Genomic DNA, 24861 nt, shown 5'->3' with positions numbered 1-24861 from the left:
GAAAGTGTTCTTAAAACAACCAACGTGAGCTAGGTCATCATCCAAGATTGCTATAACATGAAATATATGGCAGAATGGGGTAAAACAGAGCAGGAGACGTACAATTCTCCCCCCAAGGAGTACAGTCACAGATTTAATTGATGGGTTTTTTTTGAAAAACCGAGCATCATCAGCATGGAAGCATGTCCTCTAGAATGGTGGCCAAAGCATGAAGCATCATACGAATGTTTAGCATATTTGGCATGTAAATACCTTGCAACGCCGGCTACAAAAGTTCCATGCAAACACCTGTTCTCACTTTTAGGTGACATCGTAAATAAGAAGCAGGCAGCAGTATCTCCCATCAATGTAAACAAACTTGTTTGTCTTAGCGATTGGCAGAATAAGGACTGAGTGGACTTGTAGGCTCTAATGTTTTACACTGTTTTGTTTTTGAGTGCAGTTATGTAACCAAAAAAATCTGCATTTGTAAGTTACACTTTCACGATAAAGAGATTGCACTTCAGTACTTGTATGAGGTGAATTGAAAAATGCTATTTCTTTTATCATTTTTACAGTGCATATGTTTGTAACAAAAAATAATATAAAGTGAGCACTGTGCACTTTGTATTCTGTGTTGTAATTGAAATCAATATTGAAAATGTAGAAAATCATCAAGAAATATTTAATAAATTTCAACTGGTATTCTAATGTTATAAGTGTGATTAATCGTGATTACTTTTTTCAATCACGATTAATTTTTTTGAGTTAATCGCATGAGTTAACTGCGATTAATTGACATCCCTAATATATAGCCAAACTCTACTCTCAATTACATCTGTGCAGCTCCCTGGAAGACAAGTTGTGTGGTTGTAAATGAAAGCAGGATTTGTCCAATAGACAAGAGACACTACACTTTAGAGTAAGATTGCCATCATTAGCATCACGAGGTCATAATTTTTCTTTGGATAAAAAACATATGAGGCCAAAGGTAGCTGGAAATAAATGTGACTCTTTCTGGAATTCTTAAAAAAAATGCTTTGGAAACTAAAGGAAGTATTGCACTTAGGCATACTTTATCACTGCGATAACCAAGGAAAGTTGTAATTTTCAAATATCAGCAAACAAAAATATAGAATTGAAAGGATATATAGGCAAGAAATGGTCTCTTCAGAACCATATTCAAGTCCCAAAAGCAAATGTATCACTTGAAATAAAGGGGAATCTCACAGTGACCTAAAAAAATTAAGAAACTGGTCATCCCTGGTGACTCCTACTCAGACCAAGCCAGAAAAAACAATATGACCTCCCCCAGGGCATTCTTTCTTTCTGATCTTAATTCTTCAATTTGATTTAACTTTGCTTGTGGTCTTCAGCACGGTACCAATGAGTTTTTCTGACAATCCTAAACAATTAAGGGCCTATATTTAAGAAAAACAAGTGCTTAGGTGAAGTTCCCTGAAATTACTGAGGAGAATGAACTGCCAGGCTTGTATGTAGGTCCAGCAGACTCCATGGAGGAAAGGGTGGTCCCATTGTCAGAAGGAGCAGTTCTGACTACTCTACAGCATAAAGCCAAGAGCACAGTTTTTCTTTTATTTCACCAGAGATTTGGAAGTTATGTAGAAAGGAGTGTGTACAAACCCAAGCTTATTCACCTTGGCACGAAGGTCCTGACCACCAAAGCTCCTGGATCATTGAGATTCCTGCAAGACTTTCTGTACCTTGATGCTATCAGTTGTACCAAGCAAGTAGATCTGAATTGTGAGCTCCCCATATCATAGTTCAGAAAATTTGGTAAGAGACCAGCATCCAGGTAGCAATTTTTGAAACACAACTTGACTTAAACAAAAAGACAAAATCCACTTACCTTCCTGCCAGGTGGCTTGCCCTATTGCACACAGGAAGGCGATGTGGTATAAATATTCCAAAGCTCTTCAGAGACTGGAATTTTAGTCATCGTTACTCAGCTATAAATATACACCGAGAAGTTTGGCAGAAGAACGTATTGCAGGAATAAAGGGTAGTGAGGGAAATGAGGGGGAGGATATAAATGACAGTGCTGATGAAAGGCTGGGGGTATTTAGACACCTTCACATTTTTTAAATCTCAAATCCTGAGCAGCATTTCACAAGACACCTAATGGCAGGAGCTCCTTTCCTGAAGCTATGGTTCAGTTCACCTCAACTGAGCTATTTCAAATTAGCAGGAGGAGTGAAAAAGAGAAAGGGATTGAAGAAAGAGGAAGTTTGTACAAAAAGGATGAGATTTTGAGAGAGGGCAAAGGAAAAAAAAATCAATTTAAAGGGGGAAGTAGGGAACATCTAGAGTCAAGGAAAAGTAATAAAAGAAAATACTAATGGGGAAAATAAGATGCTAAAGGGAAGCAGAATCAGAAGATAATTTGGAAGAGTGAGGAAAAATGGAAGAGATACATTATAGAAAAATCAGTTTGTAGGAAAACTCAGAAACTGAAAACGGTAAAAAGACTCAGATACAGGGGGACACGTGGAGAGAAGGAAGGGCACACTGTACATTTAAAAAAAGTTACTGGGTTGAAACCACTGTGGCCAGATAAATTGATTCTGAACCAGGTTAACTGAAACCATGCTTAGACAGAGACCAAGTCTCTTGATGAGATGCCAGCCAGAGTCTACTCTCTTTAGCTGCTGTCCACATTTAAGCTCCTAGGCAGAAGTAATCTCCTGATATGGAGAGCTAGGGAGACACTCCATGCTATGTCTCTATGCTAAGGGCCATCCCAGGTAGGAAATCTATGCTTAAGAATCCAGGGCTCCAATTAAAGAGCAAGAGAACATAGTTGCTCAGCCCACCCATGGCCATAGGCTTGGAGCTATTGTTAAAGTGACATTGGGCTATCTGTGCATAGCCACATGGATGGGCAGTAACCAGGGATCAGTGGCCAGAACCCTCTTTATCCCCACAATACTCCACTTGCCTCACCCTCTTCCCCCTTGCTCCAAACAGGCAGGGGCAGCCAAGCAAGGAACAGCCAGAGCTAGGCACCCAGCTTCAGGCTAACCAGAGCAGCCCCCATCAACTTGCAGGAAGTTGTCAGATGGCCCTTCCAGTCCAGGCCAAACAGCAGCCAGCAAGACAACTGCATCACATCCCTCCACCCACTCCAGCAGGAGGAGCAGCCAGCGGCAGAGCCTCAAGCTGCCACCGAGTTCTCACAACGCCACTCCAGGGAGATGGCAGAGCATAGCAATCCCTTTGCTTCTAAAGCTCATTCCATGCTGCATCCTTGTCAGGTTTACAGTTCTGCTAATCGGGACACTGGCCACCATAGCTCTAAGGTAAAGCATATTCACATATGCAAATTAAAACATGAAGATATTTGCATGAAGTCTCCAGATTTCTGAACCTTCAGCCTGAACAGGTATGAAGCAAGTTCAAACATGGGTTTCCAAATATAGTTCTAGGATGTGTGTATAAAGGGCCTGGGAACACAATTTAGGTTTCCTCCTAGACAATGGCAGGTGAAATCACAGACTAAGAGGTGAAAAGCTATCCCGTGAAGTCCTCCAACACTACAAAAACCAAACCAAACCAAAGAAAAACCAGGAGAGAGGTACTTCAGAAAAAACAACACAAAAAAACCCCCCAACAACCCCACAACACACCTGGGCCAAATCACTGCTGCGTAACAGTAATGGGGCTACCAGAACTAGACTGTAGGACTGATGATTGGTGGAGCGATTACTGAGGTTGCTTTGCCTACAGGCCATCAGAACATGGCTCGATGTAGGGCATATCTACATACCCTTTTTTGGAGAAAGGATCAGCATTAGATGAGGGTTAATTAAAATGTGTCAGCCAACCCCTGCTGAAATATGACCGCTTTTCCTAGTCTAAAAATATTCTTAGGGATGAGATTATGAAAAGCAATAGGGAACAGATGGATGGGTGAAAGGGTGCAGTTTTTCTGGCACTATAGAAAAGAGTATTTGTAGTATTTATAGTTGTATGCATCAGAGAATTGACAAGTCAAGGAACTGGGTGCCAGAACCCATTTCAAATAGAAACTCTTACTTGATATCCAAAACATTAATACGTATTGCTTTATACCTGACCTTGGGGCATATATGAACATTACATCAGGCAAATGGTGGTTGTTTTGGTAGTCAAGACAAGATTCCAGAGCCAACCCAAAACATTTGGGGTCAAAATCTCTCCATAACCCTTCCTCCTGCCTTTCCTGGGAGGGCAGGAAAATGGCATATGTAAATCTTGTTTATGATTTGTCAAGTCTGTTTCCATCCACAATGTCATCTGCACTTCACCAAAACAATCACCTTGCTAGTGGTTCTTCCTCTCCACAGTCTGTGTACCATGACCTTCTCTGGCCCACACAGATGGCGAAGGGGAAAAAAAGGAAAACTGAAATTTGTCTCCAGTTGACTTTACAATGCTTTAAAGGATTTTGCATTTCATAGAAGTCTGATCCACCTTAACTATATTCTTGTAAATTCAATTATAAATATGTTCACTCTAGTTGCATTTGCCTGTATGTCCAATTCAAACTGGGAGTTTTAAATCCTATACTTATGTTTAGTTTTCACCCTTGCTTCTCTATTACTAGAAATGATCGTAGGGATTTCATTCAGTATCCATGAAAATATCAAGCTACAATTACCTTTGTTTTTTGAGATGGCAAATTTGTTATGCACATTTTACTAAATGAGGGCGAGACACACGGGATGAAATTTAAGAATACATGTGCCCTCCACATCCCTTGAAGGTGCAAAAAAACCCACTGAAAACATATAACCAAATGTTATTTAATATCTTAAAAAGTAACACAATCCAAAATGGATATTTCACACAACACTACGTAAACAACATGTACACAATATTACCATATGGAGGGACTTTCAAATATATAGACTTACAAAAATCCCTGTCCTTTTCTCCTTTAAATTATTACACTAAGCATGACAAGTAATCATCATTTACAGTATGGTACACTGACACAATAAAAACCATGTTACAAATGTGCTGTTATAAATCAGTAACATTAGGGAAGACATTTTATGAACTGTAATTATTTCATATGAAATACTATACAATATAAACAGAACATCCATCTTGGATGACCTTTACAGCAACCAGAGACCAAGTAATTTTTAAAATTTATTTTCAGTGCAAACACATTTATACAAGGCAGTCTTGGCTGCAAAACTCCCTTCTAACATACAGTAAGTCCCACTTGCATTTATTAACTCATTTAAACCTAAAGCGACGGTCACATTCAGTCACTCACAGAAAGTTACCTGCAGAATTATGATCCCTTTAAACGTAAGTCTCCTCTATGTATAAAAGTAACATCTGTGCCAATTACTCTAAGAGCCCTGTTCAGACCTTTCATACTTTCACATGGGCATCCTTTGGGCGGCTCTTATCCACTGTACAGCTTGATGAGTGCATTATACTGAACAGAGATTTGCCCTTCCATTGTGCAAAACAGATGGTTGTGCATTAGCATCCAGGCTGGGGGGGTTGGGGGGGGGAAGGAGAGGGGGCAGGAGGTTTGCTGACTGTGCATTTCACTACAGATTTCATATATAGTCATGGGAGAAACACCTGTTTATTCAACCAAAGTCCTATTTTCAAATCCAAGTGTGAGTGGCCTTCTGCCTCTTCTACATATTTAACCCAGGGAAGGGAAACAAAAACCCTCAGCTCAGAACAAAGCTTCAATGGAGTTAAGGATGGAGTTTGAGCTCAGTTACCTCAGTGTAAATCAGTAAAGTTATTCCAGATATACGCCTGTGTAACTGAAGTAAAAATTTGAAATGCTGCTACCAAAAAAAAAAAAGTAATAATCCCATTCTCCTTTCACACCAGTGGCACTTCAATAATTCCAGCTGGGCATGTTGTATATAAACAGGAAATCCTGATGCCTTAATAAACTACAGACTACATTTAAGTATATATGTTTAAAGGAATTAAGTAAAAAATTGCAGCATTTCTCTTTAATACTATACTGTCTTCTTCAGAGGAGCAGAGAGGATTGTCAACTATGGTGTGCCACTAGATTAAAAGAAGATTCTTACTCAGTATAGCAATTTGAAGTATCACCTTGGGGAAAGCCCTGTAAAATGTATTTGAAAAACAAGTTTTTGTTAAAATTGACTTTTCTGAAACCACTACTGGCAGCAGCCCTATTGTAGAAATGTGAACATTTTTGGCACTTCCAATATCAAAGTCCAGTGCAGGACTATAAAGTAGTTTCTCTCCTACTTTAATAACTGTAACACCTCCGAAGAATATCTTTATAGTATAAACATTAAGCACTTTGGTTAAATATTAAAACATTAAACCTACTGTCATGACTCAAATGAAATAAAGAAACTGTTTGATAATCACATTGTTGACTCTGTGTGATCTTGGACATGTCACTTAACCTTTCTATGTTTCAATATGTCAGTGAGTAAAATAGGGATAACAAAATTTGCCTACCTCACAAGCTTGTGAGGCTTAATTAATGGTTTGCAAACAGCTTTGAGATCCTCAGGTAAAAGGCATGAAATATAAGTGCAAAATATTATTATAGTTTATTATGGGCTCCAAATACTGTTTATGATCCGACATTTCCGAAAAATAAACTACCACCACCAGCAATAAGGTCGAGGTTTTCATCAAAAACGTTGTTTTCAAATAGATTTTACTGTTTGAACGGGGGTGAGGATTGCTTTCTACCATGTGGGTGTTTACATTGCTCTGCTGAGTCAAATGGATACTATTCTCATTTTTTAAAAAAAATTAAAATATATACACAGGAAAATTGGCTCATCTAGCGATATTAATTTACATCCGAGTATTGGGATTCTGTATGCTTGAATAAATTCAGGGTTTATACATAAATTAGAGCTGCTAAGGTGAAGCTTACACTTATTTTCCTTGGTTTTTGAAATTTTCTAGTTTTAAAAAAGGCAACTTGTAATTGGCTATTACTCTACAGCTAACCCCCTTTTTATTGGAAGTCTGCCCAGGTTCTTTGCAGGATGGGCACCTCTGTATACACCTTACTTAGGGACCCTGATACTAATCTCAATAAAATCAAAGTTTCATCACTAATTTCAATGGAAGCAAGCATCTGAGATACATGGGATTAGAAAATGAAGTGTGCATTCTTTAAATGAGAGCTGGATAGCACACAGGTCCTGCCATTTAAGAGAAGTTCTGATTTGATATGTTGGCATAACTGAAGGCAGAATAGGGCCCAAAGTGTTTGAAGGTTGGCAAAAAAAATACCTGGTTGTCTTCTGTAAAACTCCAAACTGCCAATCATATTTCATATACTGTAGGTGTTAATAATCTGCTAAATTACAACTATCATTTTCAGAAGGGTAGCCGTGTTAGTCTGTATCAGCAAAACAATGAGGAGTCCTTTGTGACACCTTAGAGACTAAGGCCTGGTCTACACTGGGGACGGAGGGGGAATCGATTTAAGTTACACAACTTCAGCTACATGAACAACATAGCTGAAGTCGACGTACTTAGGTCTACTCACCGCGGTGTCTTCACTGTGGTAAGTCGATGGCTGACGCTCCCCCATCGACTCCGCCTGCACCTCTCACTCCGGCGGAGTACCGGAATCAACGGGGGAGCACTTGGCAGTTGATTTATCGCAACTAGACTAGATGCGATAAATCGACCCCTGCTGGATCGATAGCTGCCCGTCGATCCAGCGGGTAATGTAGACAAGCCCTAAGACTCTAAGGTGCCATAAGAACTCCTCGTTGTTTTAACTATCGTTTTGACTTTCTACCAAGTAAAAAATTTAGCAATAATGGCAAGACAACGGAAGGTATTAGGCTTCCGTTCACTATTAACAAAATTATGTGGCCTCATCAAAATCTCAAATTATTAAACTGAAAGCCAAATTTAATACAGTAAAAGGAAATCATGGCAATGAAAACATAATGACTTTGTATGCAAGCACTGACACACAAGAGAACACCATGACCTAATGATACCGAATTTTTTTAACCTTGCTTTTTACAAAACACTTTTTTTATGTTGCTGCATTTCATCAAATTCATGGAGGTAGTTATATATGTAAAAAAAATTACCATAAAAGTAACATGTTGTATTATAATAATACATATTAAAAGTGTGCAAAATGCCAACAGATTTGTGTTGACCCTTTAAAGTTGACACAACACAGAGATTCAACCTAATCTAATTCTGTAAACCTTTAAATTGTAAGAAGAATGATAGATAAGCAACCATGTAATACAAGGCTATGATTTCATTGAAGGAGTAAGGTGACACAAAGCACTCAAGCTCCACTCCCATGGTTTTGTTACCAGAACCTCACAACGGAATTTCTTTATATTTCCCCTGTTGATTTTTTTTAAAAAAAATTCAAGATAAGAATGTTTCTATTTGAAACTTCTGCTTACATTCCATATTCTGAGAGTCACATTAATACCAGTAGTATGCCATGTTAACATTAATATGACATTTTATTTTGTCTGCTGGTCTATGGGAACTTTCAGAAATCAGAAACTATACAGTTTTTAAGTAGATACTATGATATTTTTCTGGAAAGATGTCTTCTGTACAGTCAACTACCTGTATAAATTTTAGTAAGTTTATAACAAAGAAAATGTTTTCCCCAAAAAGGTAAAGTTTGTCTTTTCTGTTCACATTTTAATACTGCAATTTGTACTTTCAGATAATCAGCTATAAGTTAAGATATTGTTCAAACATTTTTATTTACTGAATTGATACATACTGCTAACATCAGAGCATATCTCAGAAACAAAAATCACAGTCAGCCACTGTATCATATATAACGACGCCTCACAAAAAAGACTCAAGTCTGCATGTAATAAGCAATCCTGAAGTTACATATTTAAGCAATAAGATGGGACAGGCAAAGTATTATTGGGTCATGATAGCATGGCTTGGAAGGCATGATAAGGCAGGAGGCTAAGGGCCAAGTGACTTTAACCAACCAAGAAGCACAATGATTTCCCTTATATGCACTGAAAGGTCTTATTGCTCTTATGAAATGGAATGTAGGCATAAAAATAAGGAAAACAGTTAGATGTGTGCATTATAGACATAGGTTCTGTATGATATACCTGACAGAATCAGAAACCAATTGTGTCCAGAGTTATAAAGCCATTTCATAAATATGTAAGCTATATCCAACTGTGTAATATACAGCTATATCTTTACTAAAGAATTCTGATGACAATACAGAACATGAGTGAAGCTCAAATGGTTTATACAAGTTATACATGTCACCAGAAACTGAAGAAAATGTTGGTTTTTAATATGTGCTGTTGGGTGTAATATCTTGGGTACCAATAAAAGGCAATGTAAGTATTTACCTTGCTGAACATCCTTCTTAATGTTTTCGTTTTTCTTCCAGTTCTGATAAAATAGCAAATGTGGGCACTTTTGGAGACAGTTTGCTGCAGTAAATGTTTGCATGTGTGACAGAGCCGAACTTGGCCCTTTATACCTAAAAATTACTTGTGGAGTTTGCCTATCTGTAAGAGTTACTCTGGAGTAATCAATTTAGCATAAATTACTTTGGAATAACAATTTAAGGGAGTACAAATAAGATACACCACGCCTGCAGAATTAGGATTTCTCGATCAACCATATGAACACATTTAATTTCAAATCATATATAATTTTAAAAGCTATTCATGTCCATAAAATGTTGAATTGTAAATAACGCCCATTGACTAAAAGGCCTGAAGTTTATAATTCTCTAAATTTCTCCTTTGATAACCACTACAATGCACGCTATTTTCAACAGCCTAATTTAGGCACTCTACTTAAAAGCTATATAAAATAGAATTATGTCCTTCCATTAGAAAGAAATCAGCTCTTCAGGCCATGCTTGTCATTTGTATCACAAAGAACTTCTCTTTTGTTCAAATAAATTTGTTATTCTGATTTTTATATTAACAGCACGTTGGAATATCAGACGTGCCACACCAATGAGATCACCTTCCTTAAACATTTGATTTATACTAAAAAAAAACCTGTTACGCCTTTTCTGTCACTATTTGCTTTGCCTCAACCATAGTTAGACTTCCCCTCCTTTCACCTGGATTCAAAGGCCTTCAACTCTGTTTGCAATTATGGAAGGTTAACATAGTAAGTTTTAGACAAGCATCTCAAATACTTTTGAAACAAAAAAATAAAATACAGCAATTCTCCCTTACCCACCCCACATACTTAAAACATGCCCTCTTTTGACTTGCTTTTATAGATTCCTGCAAAATCGTGTCATGAAAACTCACAGTGAAAATGACTGATGTATAAATAATTCACAGATAGAGCTGAGGTCTTTACTAGTCATGTTTGGCTTTGTTTTCCCTCAAGGTGACCTAGCTGTTTATTTTTAGTGGTGGCTCAATTTTTGAAATAAAATGATCAACTCTGTCCGAGTTTAACCACTCACAGGGGGCATCACGCATCTGTGGCATTTTTAAATGGAGTTGGCAACTGCATGGACATTGAAAATGCAGATTACACTTACAGTGTCTAGACTTTCATATATGTGCTCAGTTACAATTAAGTGAAGCAAAGGTGTACATATTATTCCTACTGCTATTCTGTTGCTACAGAGCTGCAGATGTGGAAAGCAATACCTTGAAATACAAGATTTCTTTGTTGTCCCTACATAGCAGCACAGTTTAAGTAAACACCAAAACTGTGAATGAGATGCTCGTTTTTTCCAAAGATGTAAACATCAGTCCCAGTGTCGTAAACTTTGCTGTATAGGATGAGACAGAAGAGCTGAGGCAGAAGGACTATCAAACACTAGTAACAGAAGCTTGTAGGCAGTTGGCAGGTTTCTGTAGTTTTTCAGCTTCACTTGTTGGAGGGTCTGCAATTGCTCGGAAGTTGAACATTGGACCTGCGCCACCATGTGCAGGACTCAGGGCTGGGTTCTGACGTCTGTTACTTTCAACAATACTTGAAGTGTTGGAAGCCAAGCTCTCGCGAGTACTATAAAGCAAAATAAATGAAATAAACAAAACAAAACAAAACACCGCCATCCCTCGTATATCTACCAAAGAGGAAAACTGACTGGGGTGTTTTAAAATGGGCTTCCTGTGTTTGCATGCAGTGTCACATCAATGAAGCATATCAGTTTGATTATTCACATGTTGCTCCAAAAGGGATTGCAAATGTACTCACTGGTTAACAGGTTATTGCGCAGGTATAGTACTAAACAGACCTGAAGTTGTTCCACAAAGTTTGTACGTCTGAGCCAATATCAAACATCTGGATTTTTCATTCAGGCAAAACTTCCATGTGAAATAGATCACCTTTCTTTCCAGGCTGGTGCACTGAATCTCAGAATAGTTTCACTAAATCAGCCATGTGGCTGAACTGAGCTATGAGAATTCTCCTTTGGCCAGTATTTCTATGCCTCCCCATTATTGTATATGTTTGCACACAGAACATTTCTGGTAGTTCTGACCAAACTGAAGACACTATTTTCCATTAAAGCTGTAATACTTCCAATTATGACACATTTCTTGGAATTTTTTCTAGTTGCTGGCATCAAAGCCTTGAGATTCTGAGTGCCCTCCACTATAAGGACTATCACGATGCAGGATTGGGTCCTTAAACAGCATTAGTGTTGTAATTTCACTTTATCTAATATAGAAAGTTCTTTTAATGCAAGTAAATTGCTCATCTGTGGGAGTGGCTGTGTGCTCAGCCCTTCTGAAAATTAGGCCATTTAATGAGGTATCTAAATAAGGAGAGAAGCCTAAACTTGAGCCACCAATTTTTGAAAATAGTGGCCATTGTATTTAAAGTGAGCTCTACTCCTTTTATATTATACCTCTTCTTTTATGTTCTACCCGTAAGGACCTTTGGATGAAGACAGACGTTATTTTTAATGAATCATTTGCTCCTGCTATTTATTCTCCACCTATAGCCATAATCCTTTGTTAACAACAATTATTTCTGTGGAGATGAATACAAAACCACGCACAGAGGAATGAATTCAGGTGTGGAATAAACAGAAACAGAACAACTAAGAATCACTGATGCCTTGTGGAAAACTTGTTATAATAGGTACAGTTCTGCTCACCACTGGCCCTCTTCTGCCTTGAGTATTACCCATTTGCTTCAATGGACAATTTACATACCACTCAAGGAGCGTATGACAGGCAGAAACATACCCCCCCCCCCCATTTTCTGACTTCTCTTCCTAAACTTTTAGCTGGGGATGGACAGATGACTGAAAAACAGCCTTTGTTTTTACAATTCATGAGTTCCTGCTGTTTATTTCTCACATGAAGTCATATTCAATTTGTAACCATCATTTCCAGATTTTCAATCATTTTCAATTTTGATGTCACAAACCGAGCATGACAACATGTATATCCTGAGATTGCCATCATCCTGCAATGCGAGCTGTGTCTGCAGATTGATGGCAGGGTTAGGTATGACTCCAGGGGAGGGAAAAGCAGCAGGACTGCATGACCTCTTAAAAAAAAAAAAAAAAAAGGTACCTGGAGCCAACTTCAGTAGCCGCATCAGCAAAATGTAACGGGAGTCTGACAGAAATTTTTCCAATATAGATGTGTTCAAGAATTCTACAGATAAAATACCTTCGGTGCCTTTTGACTTTAGAAGGAATTCTTTTATTATCAAGATCCTGTTAAAGTGTGTTTTCTTCCAATTTGGCATCCTTTTAAAATATAATTTTCCTTTTATAGTGCTGAAATGGTAATTTTGGTTACTCAGGTGTACTAAACACTCCTGCTTCCTAGAAAGGAACTCTAAAAACAAATTTTTTTATTGTAAAGTGGGAAGGGAATAATGGTATTTTAATTACAATTAAAGGGCCACATTTACTCTTAACTCCATTTACTTTAATGGAGTTACACTGGGTATGAAATTGACCAGAAGTACCCATTTTAGTCATCTCACAATAAAACTCACTCCTTGGGTACATGAAAGCCCTTGAAATATTCAGAGTACATCCTGACTTTAAAAATAGCTTCCTGACCGTTGTATGTTACTCTTGGCTCATTTTAATGGCTCTTGCCAAAAAGAGCTGTTAAAAAGTGGGTAATAAAGGCAGACAAAGAGAGGGATTATACAAGAAACCTAATTTTAAAAACTGCCATTTCTATTTCCCGTTTGACTTTATATAAAGCTAGTACAGCAGTACAATGCACTAAACTTATCTGTTCCATTATCAAGCTAAAAGAAAAGGAGTACTTGTGGCACCTTAGAGACTAACAAATTTATTTAAGCACAAGCTTTCGTGAGCTACAGCTCACTTCATCCAATCCACTTCATTGTTAGTCTCTAAGGTGCCACAAGTACTCCTTTTCCTTTTGTGGATACAGACTAACACGACTGCTACTCTGAAACCTGTCATATCAAGCTAGTTAAACTTTACGATGGACAGAAATAGAGGTTTCAGCTTCAGTGCAAAGAATGAAGGCAGACAGAATATCTCCTTGAACTAACTGAACTGCAAATCTGAGGTAGACAATCACATGCGTGAATCCTGTAAGCTAGCCAAACAGTAGTATAAGAACTGGCTCATATGCAACCAACCCAGAGAAAAAAAAAGCTCTGTATGCCAAATAAGATCAAATTGTTTGGGTGGGAGGTGCAGAGTGCTATATGGGCAACAGTAAGAATAAGCAGAAGTGTACTTCCATTTAAAAAATAAAAGATTCATTTGTAAGAATACAATGCAAGTGGACATACTGCTGTTATAGTGGAAAGATGCTAAGCATCTGCATAACACATGTGATCAATAAAATGGATCAATTCCTAAACCTTCCAAAGTTATATGACCTTGGTTAGCTGCAACAGGTTAAAGAAATGGACACTTACTGTAAAATATGGTTATTTGAGATGTGATGCAGACATGTATTCCACTTAGGTGTGTGTACCTCAGCGTGTCAGAGCTGGAGAATTTTGCCTAACAGGACACACAGAGGCTGGCGCTTCCACCTCATGGCATAGCTCCTCCCCCTTCAGTTCCTTAGCACCAAACACCCAGAGACCAGACTCTGGTGCAGAGGAGAAGGAGGGTGTGGGCCGTGGAAAACACTTTGGCATCACACCTCAAAGAATCACAGTTTTTCGAAGAAACCACACATCAAATAACCACAGTCGTTTCTTCTTCTTCAAGTAGATGCAGCTGTGTATTCCACTTAGGTGACTCACAATCAGTACCCACCCCAGGAGGAGGGGATCAGAGTCTGCCTATACAAGAATTGCAGGACCACCTTACCAAAACTTGCATCCGCTCTGGAAGATGTGATAATGGCATAATCGTTAGGAAATGTATGTGTGGACAACCATGTAGCAGCCCTGCAAATGTCCAATATTGAGACATCATTGAGGAAAGCTATAGATATTGCTTGCACTCTTGTAGAATGAGATCGCACTGCTGAGGAGGTGTCGCCGAAGTTATCTCATATGCAGTCTTGATACAGGATGTTATCCATTTAGAGAGAGTCTGTGAAGAGGAACTACAGGCCAGTCAGCCTCACCTCAGTCCCTGAAAAATCATGCAGCAGGTCCTCAAGGAATCAATTCTGAAGCACTTGGAGAAGAGGAAAGTGATCAGGAACAGTCAGCATAGATTCACCAAGGGCAAGTCATGCCTGACTAACTTAATTGCCTTCTATGACGAGATAACTGGCTCTGTGGATGAGGGGAAAGCAGTAGATGTGTTATTCCTTGACTTTAGAAAAGCTTTTCATACGGTCTCCCACAGTATCCTTGCCAGCAAGTTAAAGAAGTATGGGCTAGATGAATGGACTATAAGGTGGACAGAAAGCTGGCTAGACCGTCGGGCCCAACGGGTAGTGATCAATGGCTCCATGTCTAGTTGGCAGCTAGTATCAAGCGGAGAGCTCCAAGGGTCGCTCCTGGGGCCGGTTTTGTTCAATATCTCCATTAATGATCTGGAGGATTGCATGGATTGCACCCTCAGCAAGTTGGCAGATGACACTAAACTGGGAGGAGTGGTAGATACACTGGAGGGTAGGGCGAGGATACAGTGGGACCTAGACAAATTAGAGGATTGGGCCAAAAGAAATCTGATGAGGTTCAACAAGGACTAGTGCAGAGTCCTGCACTTAGGATGCAACAATCCCATGCACTGCTACAGACTAGGGACCGAATGGCTAGGCAGCTGTTTTGCAGAAAAGGACCTAGGGGTTACAGTGGACGAGAAGCTGGATATGAGTCAACAGTGTGCCCTTGTTGCCAAGAAGGCTAACAGCATTTTGGGCCGTATAAGTAGGGGCACTGCCAGCAGATTGAGGGACATGATCATTCGACATTGGTGAGGCCTCATCTGGAGTACCGTGTCCAGTTTTGGGCCCCACACAACAAGAAGGATGTAGAAAAATTGGAAAGCGTCCAGCGGAGGGCAACAAAAATGATTAGGGGGCTGGAGCACATGACTTATGAGGAGAGGCTGAGGGAACTGGGATTGTTTAGTCTGCAGAAGAGAAGAATGAGGGGGGGATTTGATAGCTGCTTTCAACTACCCGAAGGGGGTTCCAAAGAGGATGGATCTAGACTGTTCTCAGTGGTACCAGATGACAGAACAAGGAGTAATGGTCTCAAGTTGAAGTGCGGGAGGTTTAGGTTGGATGTTAGGAAAAACTTTTTCACTAGGAGGGTGGTGAAGCACTAGAATGGGTTACCTAGGGAGGTGGTGGAATCTCCTTCCTTAGAGGTTTTCAAGGTCAGGCTTGACAAAGCCCTTTCTGGGATGATTTAGTTGGTGATTCGTCCTGCTTTGAGCTGGGGGTTGGACTAGATGGCCTCCTGAGGTCCCTTCCAACCCTGATATTCTATGATAAGAGACTGCTTGACCCTGAAAACTATCTGCATATGACACAAATGAGGTGAAGCATAAAACAGTTTAGTCCTGTCCAGACAGCTGGCTAGATGTCACTTGACATCTAATGAATGGAGACTCTGCTTCTCCGGAAATGAATGTGGCTTAGGAAAGAACACAGGTAAATATACTGCATGGTTCAAATGAAACTGAGAAACTACTTTAGACAAAAATTTTGGGCGCGGTAGTAAAGTCACTTTGTCCTTAGAGAACTGTATATAAGAGGGCTCTGCCATCAGAGCCAACATCTCACAACTCTCCTTGTGGATGTTATTGCTACTCGGAACCAGTGGCTCCGGAACAGGGGAAGGGGGGGCAGAGGGGGGACCCAGCAGGGCCATAGGCCTCCCACTTTTTGAAAGTGGACAGGTCTGGCCCGTCCACTTTCCACCAGGGTGCCCTTCCCCCCAAGGCCCCACCTCCTGGCCAGCATGGAGCCTGGCCAGAGAGCCCAGGTGCCCATGATGTGGGGGAACTGAGAGCAGCCCCGTCCTGTGTCATTGTCCCTGCCGACCACGGCTCTCTGCCCGGCCCAAGGCAGGTGGACATGGAGGGTTCACGATTCTGCACCAGCTTACCACAGCTGCTCGTGCAGCTCTCCCCGAACCGGCTCCTGCCGTCGTGGGGGGATGGAGGGGGGAAGGAGGGGACCTTGGAGCTGCCACCCGGCCATGGTAAGAGCCGCACGGGCAGATGTGGGGAGCCGCAGACCCTCCATCTGCTCTGGACGGGGACATGGTTGGGGGTCTACTCTCAACAGGCCCCCGACACCATGGACAGATGGAGGGTCTGCTGAAGCTCCCCACAGCTGCCCGTGTGGCTCTCATCATGGATGGGTTGTGGCTCCGAGGCCCTGCACCCTGGCCAGAGCCACAGAGGCAGCTGTGGGGAGCCTGGGTCCCTGCACCTCCCCCTGATGGAAGAGGCAGGGATGCAGGCAGGGGGCTGCTTTTGCCTCCCTCCCCCGGGTAAGGGTGGGGCCTTGGGAAGGCAGGGGCCTCTGTGCTCCTCCCCCCCCCCCCGCCTTTTGCTAGGAACACAGTTTCATGACACAAGTGGAAAGGGACAAGATGTGAGGGGTTCAAGTGGAGGTCCCACTAAAGCCACTAGGACTGTATTAAGGTCCCACAGAGGAACCAGCTCTCGGACTGGAGGATGGAGGCAAAGAAGCCATTTTAAGAATCTTGCTACCACGGCACTGGAGAAGATTGATCTTCTCTGAAGGGGGCAGGGATGAAATGCCGATATCTCTGCCAAATCCACTTCCAATGAAGTGAGCATAAGTCCAACGACTGAAGGTGCAGCAAGTTCACCAAGATGTCCTGGATAGAGGCCAGCATTGGTTTTATTCTGCAGGCCCATGACCACATCAAAAACCGTTTTCATTTCATCGCATAGGCTATTCTGGTAGAGGGCTTTACTGTTGAGTAGGATCTGTTATACAGCCACCAAACACTGCTATTCCTCCTCATTTAGCCACAAAGCAACCAGTCCGTGAGATGCAGGGAACTGAGCATGGGATCCAATGCGTGACCACGATTCTAAGAGAGTTGGTCAGGATGGAGAGGAAGGGGTATGGCAGGCTGAACTGACAGCGCGAGAAGGTTGGAAAACCAGCACTGTCTCAGATGGGCTGGGACAGTGATAATGAGCTTGGCTCAATCCACTTTCAGATTGAGGCTGACCTGTGGGATGATCTGGGGAAAAGCATACAGGACAGCCAACTGCTAGCTGAGAAGGAAAGTGTCAGACAGGGAGCCCAGATTGAGGCTCCCTCAAGAGCAGAACAGGTGACACTTCCTGTTGTCTCTCGTAGCAAATAGGGAGATCGTCAGAATGCCCCAAGTTGCAAAGGTGACCTGGAGGATGTTTGTCTTCAGAGACCACTTGTGACACAAGGAAAAATTCCCGCAGAGATGGTTTGCGAGATGATTTTGGACTCCAGGCGCGTAGTCAGCTATCTGAGTAAAGCTTTCCTCAACGCAGAACTGCCACAACCTGATTGCCTCTTGTCAAAGCATCCTGAAGTGTGTTCCTCTTTGCTTAGTCACATAATACATTGTGGTGGTATTGTCGGTAAATATGTGAACCACTGAGCACCTGATATGGTCCAGAAAAGTGTGACACGCATCGTAGATGGCTCGAAGCTCCAGCATGTTGATATACAATGCGGACTCCTGCTCTGACCCTAGACCTCAAACTTTCAGCAACACTAGATGTACTCCCAAACCCATCAGGGAGGCATCGGAGACCACAGACCTGGTTGGCAAAGGCTGGATGAAGGGAATGCCCTGGCAAACGTTCTCTGGAGACGTCCACCACTGCAAGGAGTCCAGGACCAGGTGAAGACGACAGACCAATCTGTCCAGTGGGTGAAGAGTAGCAAGCCATTCATTTTGAAACAACACGGGAGGATAGCTGACAAGAGTGATCATTTGGAACCTCATGTATCTGATATATTGATTGAGGCTGCAAAGGTCTAGATTGAATCTTACCCTGTAAGTGTATTGAAGCCATTGTGCTCCAGAAGACCTTAGCAGGCCCAAGTAGCTCATTGTTAATGGGGAAGGCAACTCTCCGAGGGGCAGATGACTGTGGGATATCCACTAACTTGTGGGTGTTCTCCTGCAGGAACTCCACATGGATATCTAGGGAAGCGGCTACGTGCCACAAAAGGTCCTGGTACACCTTGAAATCCTCTAGTACCAAAGGGGAGAAAGGGACAGGCACTGTGGAATTGTCCAGGGACAAAGATGGAGTGGTTAACTGTGCCAGAGCTGGATCCTGCTCCAGAACTGACGGGTCTGGGTGGAATGACTCTGGAGGCTCCACAAGGGGAAGGCTCACTGGTACCTGGGCCTGTGGAGAATGGACAGTCCCCATCACAGACCTTGTCGGCGAGATGAGGGGTGGGACCTATGTGACCGAGGAGTATCCCACGGATTCCATGGAAACCCACGGGTATGGATAGGGCACTGGTGGTTGGGCCAGAGGCGCCCGTCCCAACTGCAAAACAAATGCCAATCTTGGTACCCAGAGAGCTCCACGAATGGCTACCGATGTGGGTCGGATGGTGGGACAGTCAGAGGATGAAGATCCTGACTCAGATTCCAAAAAGTCTCAGACTTCAGGGGATAAAGGAGGAACCAGCCCTGAGGGTGTGAGCAACCGGTCCAACTCATCCATAGCCTAGAATGACGAGGAAGCTGGCGCCAACGGTTGAAACAGTACAGGTTGTTTCTGGGGATGGAAGCAGTGTCGCCCCTGAAGTCGGCTGCAATACCAAAGTAACTGACGGTGCTGAAATGGAGGGCAGTGAGTGCCAGTCACAATTCACAGGGCTGGAGAGGTCCATTGCGCAGAGTCTGGTACTGATCCCAATTCTTTTGCCATGAAAGGGAAACCTCAGCGTATAGTGCCAACAGACTCCCATGTTCAGTGGGCCACTCAGCCTACAGGGCTATAAAAGATGCAGCATTAGCTAAGTCCTGGACCAAGGGTGAGCTCAGGACAGAAAGGCAGAAGAGGTCCTGATACGCTCCTAGCATGGGAAGAGTCTGTGCTGGCATCACCCTCATTGGTGTCGGACTCAATGGATGCCCCAGCGCCCCAGAGTCAATGGTATGGGTGTCTGACCTCCTTGCATGGTATTGGGAAGTGGTTGATGGCCTTGCTCCATCCCACACACCGGCATTCACCCTATGCCAATACACACTCCTTCTGGAAGAGGGAGATGAGTCCCACTGGGACCTGGAGCAGGCTCGGTCAGTCTTATGATATCTTTTCCTCGGCACACTTGATGGGAAAACAACTCCTCCATCTCTTCAGAGAGGCGCCAGTTTCAGGATGTGACATGGCAGCACTCTTAGAACCAGAGGGTAACTTCTGATCTGATGAGGGCCTTGGTGCCGAAGCAGGCCTCCTGGCCTGCTTGAGCAGGCGTTGCTTCAGACAAAGATCCCTTGCCACGTTAGTCCGTTTGGTGAACGATCTGCAAATAGAACACCATTCCCTGATGTGACTTTGCCTAGGCACAGCAAGCACTGCATGTGGGGATCGTCGTTTGGGATCGCTCCCCCACACAGTGGACAATGTTTAAGTCCCGGTGAGGGCATCACCAGGGAAATACTTAAACTACCGCTAACTAACACTAAGTACTAAGGGTACTAATTAACTATACACTACTAGAAATGTCAGTAAAAATAAAAGGTTTGTGATAGGAAAACTACACAGAACTCTGCCTCCAGCAACAGGTGGTAAGACAGAACCAAGTGGGGAACAGGGCAGTGCTGACTCATATAGCAAGGGGAGAAGCTATGGCCACAAGGGGTGAGCACTGCTGCCTACAGGTTCTACTTGGGAAAATACTCTGGCTCCAGAGTGCAGGACCGCACACATCCAAGTGGAATACATGACTGCATCTACTTGCAGAAGAACCTTAATTACTCTTTCTTCCTTAAAAATTATATTTTTAAATTTACTGCTAGAAATAATTATCCCCATTAACGTGTCTTTTAAAAAAATAAATTACCCCAGTGATTCGGTGGATAGTGCAGCATGTAGCTAATTGGAGGCAAAGCAGTAGCTCTAAAAATCCTTGAACCAAGGAGGGATAAAAGTGCCACAGAAGAGTTACCCTCAGCCATGGAGCAGCAGGGGAGATGTGAAACAAAACTGCATTTCATTCCCACAGTAAGGCAGCTTTCCCTGACAGGCCTGCGCTGTGAAACACTTGCTACTGTTTAGTAAGAGGAGGGACAAAGATATGATGAGGGATCAAGAGGCAGCACAGCACAAAGGGCTAGGGAGAAGCCTAAAAGTCAACCTACATGACTCTCATTCTGAGCCATTGGGTCAAACTCTGCTCTCAATTACACCATCATCATTCTGGTTTAACTACCAAAACCAAGGGAGTTTTCTTTAGACTGACACCGTTTTAACTGAGAGGAGAATCTGGCCATGAGTGTAGAGATCAGGACTCCTTTGCATACGTTCTGAGGCCCCGCATGACCAACATTTAATTTTTTAATTTTTTTTTTTGTAAATTAACAATTTTGAGAAACTAAATCAATTTTAAAACAGAAACAAATATAATTTCCTTTTACCTAACAAGATTCCGATCTTATCTGTTGTAAAAGTGAAGGTGATAAATAACTTAGGTCTACAATAGGATACTGCAAAAGAACTACCACCTGTACACTGTTACTTTGTCTTAAGACTCATTGGTCTGGATTAATTGGTTGGTTTCTAGGATAAACAGTGAGACTCAAGACCCAGTCTACCAGGGCCACGGCTTCCTCTGGGATCAGAGAGGAGAAGCCTCAGTGAGGGATTATTAAACTGGAGATGACACTGTAAAATCTTCAGGGTGGGCATATATCAGCAACTGTCTCTTCCCATATGTTTCTAAAACTTCTAACACCATATAGAATCCTTACACTCTTTTCCTAGACGTTACAGGCTAGACACCTCTGTTGATGCACTGTTTGGACATCTTCAGGGACCAAACATCCTTAATACCTTCAGGGCTGTGGTACCTTCCTGAACCTCTCTCCACTCTTCTTCTAGGTAGAAGAGACTGCTCTTCAAATCCTACCAGTTTGGACTGGTGACAGACACGGCTTCAGAAAGAGGATTTAAAAAATACCAGAGAAAAGTAAGTGGTATCTCTATGTCCCCTAATCACCTATCTGTAATGTCTCAGCCAAAGACACTGTCACTACACTGTATCCGTTCTTCCAGTTTATCTTGCTGATGATATTTTTGAGCCCCCCACCCCACCCAATTCTAAATACAACATAAATTAATCTGAAAAAGTGATACAGGAAAGTTTGGGGTGGAGGGACAATGAACCTTTGGCAAAAAGGCAGTGGTAAGATTTGTTGCTGTTGCCTATGTGAGGGAAAGAAACCAAGCCATCGGTCTGGATAGAGGCTTTCTGAGGCTGCCTAAAAATTTTGTCTAAAAGAATGTCTGAAACAGTTTAACACAGTCCCACAATTGTTCACCCATACAAAACACAGTAATAACTGAAAACAGAGCATTCTAGAGTGGTCTTTATAATTAATTTTACAGTCCTACCGTGGAGAATTGAACCCGCTGTCTACAGTAATGCTGCTGCTGTCCATGCTGTCCAGTCGAGCTGAATGGGTGGCTCTCTGGCTGCTGCTGTTTTCAGTTTCCTTGGGGGTGAGAAGAGTGAGATTCTTCTCAAACTTTCTTTGCAGATCTCTTTCTTTTTCCCGCTCCAGCAGCCACTGCATAGTGCCCACATCATCCCTGTTTTTTTCTTCCTCAGCATTTTTATTTGTTCCTTCCTCTGAGTCATCATCATCAGAAACATTGTAATAATCAAAGGTGGCTTCCTGGTTCCCAGCTGGCTCTTGCTGTCTCTGTGAAACGGGTAAAACTTGTGTAACTGAGGTTACTATAGCTTGTTCAAGTTTCTCACATCTGCCTGGCAGTGTGTCAGAGGGTGTCTTTTGATGGGGTTTTAGTAGGGGCGTACTGGACTTGTGATAGTTATTCACAGACAGTGTATTGTGTAGAGGTTTAAAAAGTGTATCTTTGCTAAATATTTCTTTCCTTTTGTCCAGGCTGCTTGATTCAGTGTTATGGTGTTGAACCAGTCGCCCATTTGCGATCACCTCAGGGGTCTGGCCAGCAACAACTGGACCACTACTTGGCCCTTTAGGGGACTCCTCTTTGTGTACCCCAGGTTCTCTGGCTATGTGTTGGGAATGTCTTTCTGAGGGAGAAAGTTTTTTTATTCCTTCTGTTAAAGTCACCGTGTCATGGTCCTCTTTATTTTTCCCCAGTGGTGATGGAGCAGTAAGTACAGTCTCACTCGAAGTGTTGCACTGAAAATAATCATCAATTGCTGATTTTGTTGTGCAGGAGTTGAGCTCACTATAAGATGGTAAATTCTCTGTAGGCTTGATTTGTTCCAATAAGCCACAGGAATTGGGGGTTTCTACATTGCCACTAACTATTTCGGGTACACACACATCTTTATAGTTTGCAGATGAAATCAGAGCCCTTTGATGACTGAGTGACTGTGAAGGCCTTAAGGTACTGTCATCAGTATATGCTTGGCTAGTTGTTGGGTCATCGGGGCTACACCCTTCAGCTACGTCTTCAGGTGTACCTAAAGTAGCAGAACCCAGAGGTCCTTTAGAGTTGTCCATCGACCTAGACCTTTCCTTGGCTTTGTTAGACCTCTCGTTCCTTGACCTTCTATCTTGTGTATGGCTGTGGCTTCGATGGACCTTGGAATGGGAGCTTCCCCTTGAAGGTTCAGGAAAAGGCATCTCAGTTCTTCTTTTGGCCAATTCACCAGATACATCCCATTCTGGTGTCATGGGAAAGTGAGACTCAATCACGCTAGGATTGCTGTGCATGATAAAATTATCTCCTTTGTGTTCTATTATGAAACAGCCTTCCCGTGGGGACCTCGTAAGGGGATCATAGAACTCATACTCTCTTTCACCTGGTATATCCAAATGGGAACCATCTGAAGGGTCTCCTTTGGACACCCGGGTCTTGCTGTGTGACCGAGATTTTCCATGAGGCTTTCTGTGATTCCTACTCTTTTTGCTTCGCCCACTATGGTGAGCTGAAGATCCAGCTTTGCTTCTTTGAGCTTTTTCTTCTTCAAGTTTCTTCATTAGTGCAGTATGCCTCATTACATTTTCCACAGTCAAGTCTGGGTTAATGCGCCTAATAATCTCCATTTCTACCTCCCTGGGTATAGTGGTAGGGGTGTCTTCATCCCTCAAGGGCCATTCCTCAGGAGGAAACTGGGCAGAGAAATTGGCCAGCTGTTTTGCCTTGTCCTTTTTAAAGCTTAGCCGAAACAATTTTAGTCCAAACTTTTTAGACTGCTTTTCTACATCTTTAGGCTTTGAGAGTGTCTCTGCTTTATAAGAAAAATTTACAGTACTTTTACTTTTTTCAGTGGGTGGTACCTGACACAGAGAAGGAGGGCAATATGAGTCTTTACAGTCTTTTGTGGATTTCCTCTGTAGGGTGGACGCATGCATGCTGTGCATGTCTTCTCTGCAACAATGGCAAGAGTCGCAGTGGTTTTTGGGTAAAGTTCGGTCCCTGACGCAGCCTGAAGTGGAGGGAGTTATAGTTCCTTGCTGTGGAGAGGTACACTGAGACCTGTCAGGTATCCTCTCATCCAAATGGTACCATTTACTGTTAGTTCTTATGAGGGATGGGGTTATAAAATAAGTCTGTGGGGTCACGATGAAATAGCCATCTGGAGTTGGATATATTTTCCTCTCTCGTACAAGCATGTTCAAGGTATGCCGAAGAATTTCAGGACTGGGAGTTGGAACGCCTAAAACAACAGTAAATACATATGAGCTACTGTATAATCATGAAAAGTTCTTCGGCTCCCCTCCCACCATCCCATACAGAGTTTTGCCAACACAAAAGTTATAGCATGTTGAGCAAACAATTCAAACTGAGCACATTGATAGGCATTCTCTAGTCTGTATTTCCACTTATCTTCTACACTTCAGTCACATGAATTATTAACGAAATAAAAAGAGGACATTAATAGAGTGTAAAAAATAACACTTTAGTTACTTCCATTGTGTAGGTGACTGTAAACTACAAAATGGAAAGAATACAAAGAAAAGAGAATCAAGGGAAAAGATTTCATTTTTATTATTCTAGTCAAATATTTACATCCCAATTTATCAATATGTATGTATTAATTGTGATTTACAGCAATGTATAAATAGGTGCCCATAACATTTTTTTCAGATAAAAATGCAATAGAAACAAAGCACACAGGAGAACCATACCTCCAACACAATTCAACAGGCAGCACTTTCCCACCAAACCATTCTCACATAAACAACTGCCCCCATCAGGCTCTAAGCTCTTCAGCCTCTCCAAGAAAAAGACTATTTGAATTACATAGATCTATTTTATTCAAAACAAATGTGTTGACTATG

The 24861-nt window shown here is 42.0% G+C and overlaps 1 protein-coding gene across 7 annotated transcripts in view; it reads right to left on the bottom strand.

The window, feature by feature from the left end:
* Positions 1-8372: 8372 nt before the first annotated feature.
* Positions 8373-24861, bottom strand: part of STOX2 (storkhead box 2) — a 222850-nt gene continuing 206361 nt past the window's right edge. For all 7 annotated transcript variants that reach the window (XM_043546041.1, XM_043546040.1, XM_043546042.1 and 4 more), the window contains 2 exons: positions 21971-24236; positions 8373-10992 (listed from right to left, as the gene is read on the bottom strand). In XM_043546041.1, coding sequence (XP_043401976.1) covers positions 10797-10992; positions 21971-24236 — 2462 coding nt within the window. In that variant the 3' untranslated portion in view covers positions 8373-10796. The remainder of the gene's footprint in view (positions 10993-21970; positions 24237-24861) is intronic.

Source organism: Chelonia mydas, chromosome 4, assembly GCF_015237465.2.
Source record: "Chelonia mydas isolate rCheMyd1 chromosome 4, rCheMyd1.pri.v2, whole genome shotgun sequence".
NCBI lineage: Eukaryota > Metazoa > Chordata > Testudines > Cheloniidae > Chelonia > Chelonia mydas.
This window is presented reverse-complemented; position numbering and strand designations above follow the sequence as displayed.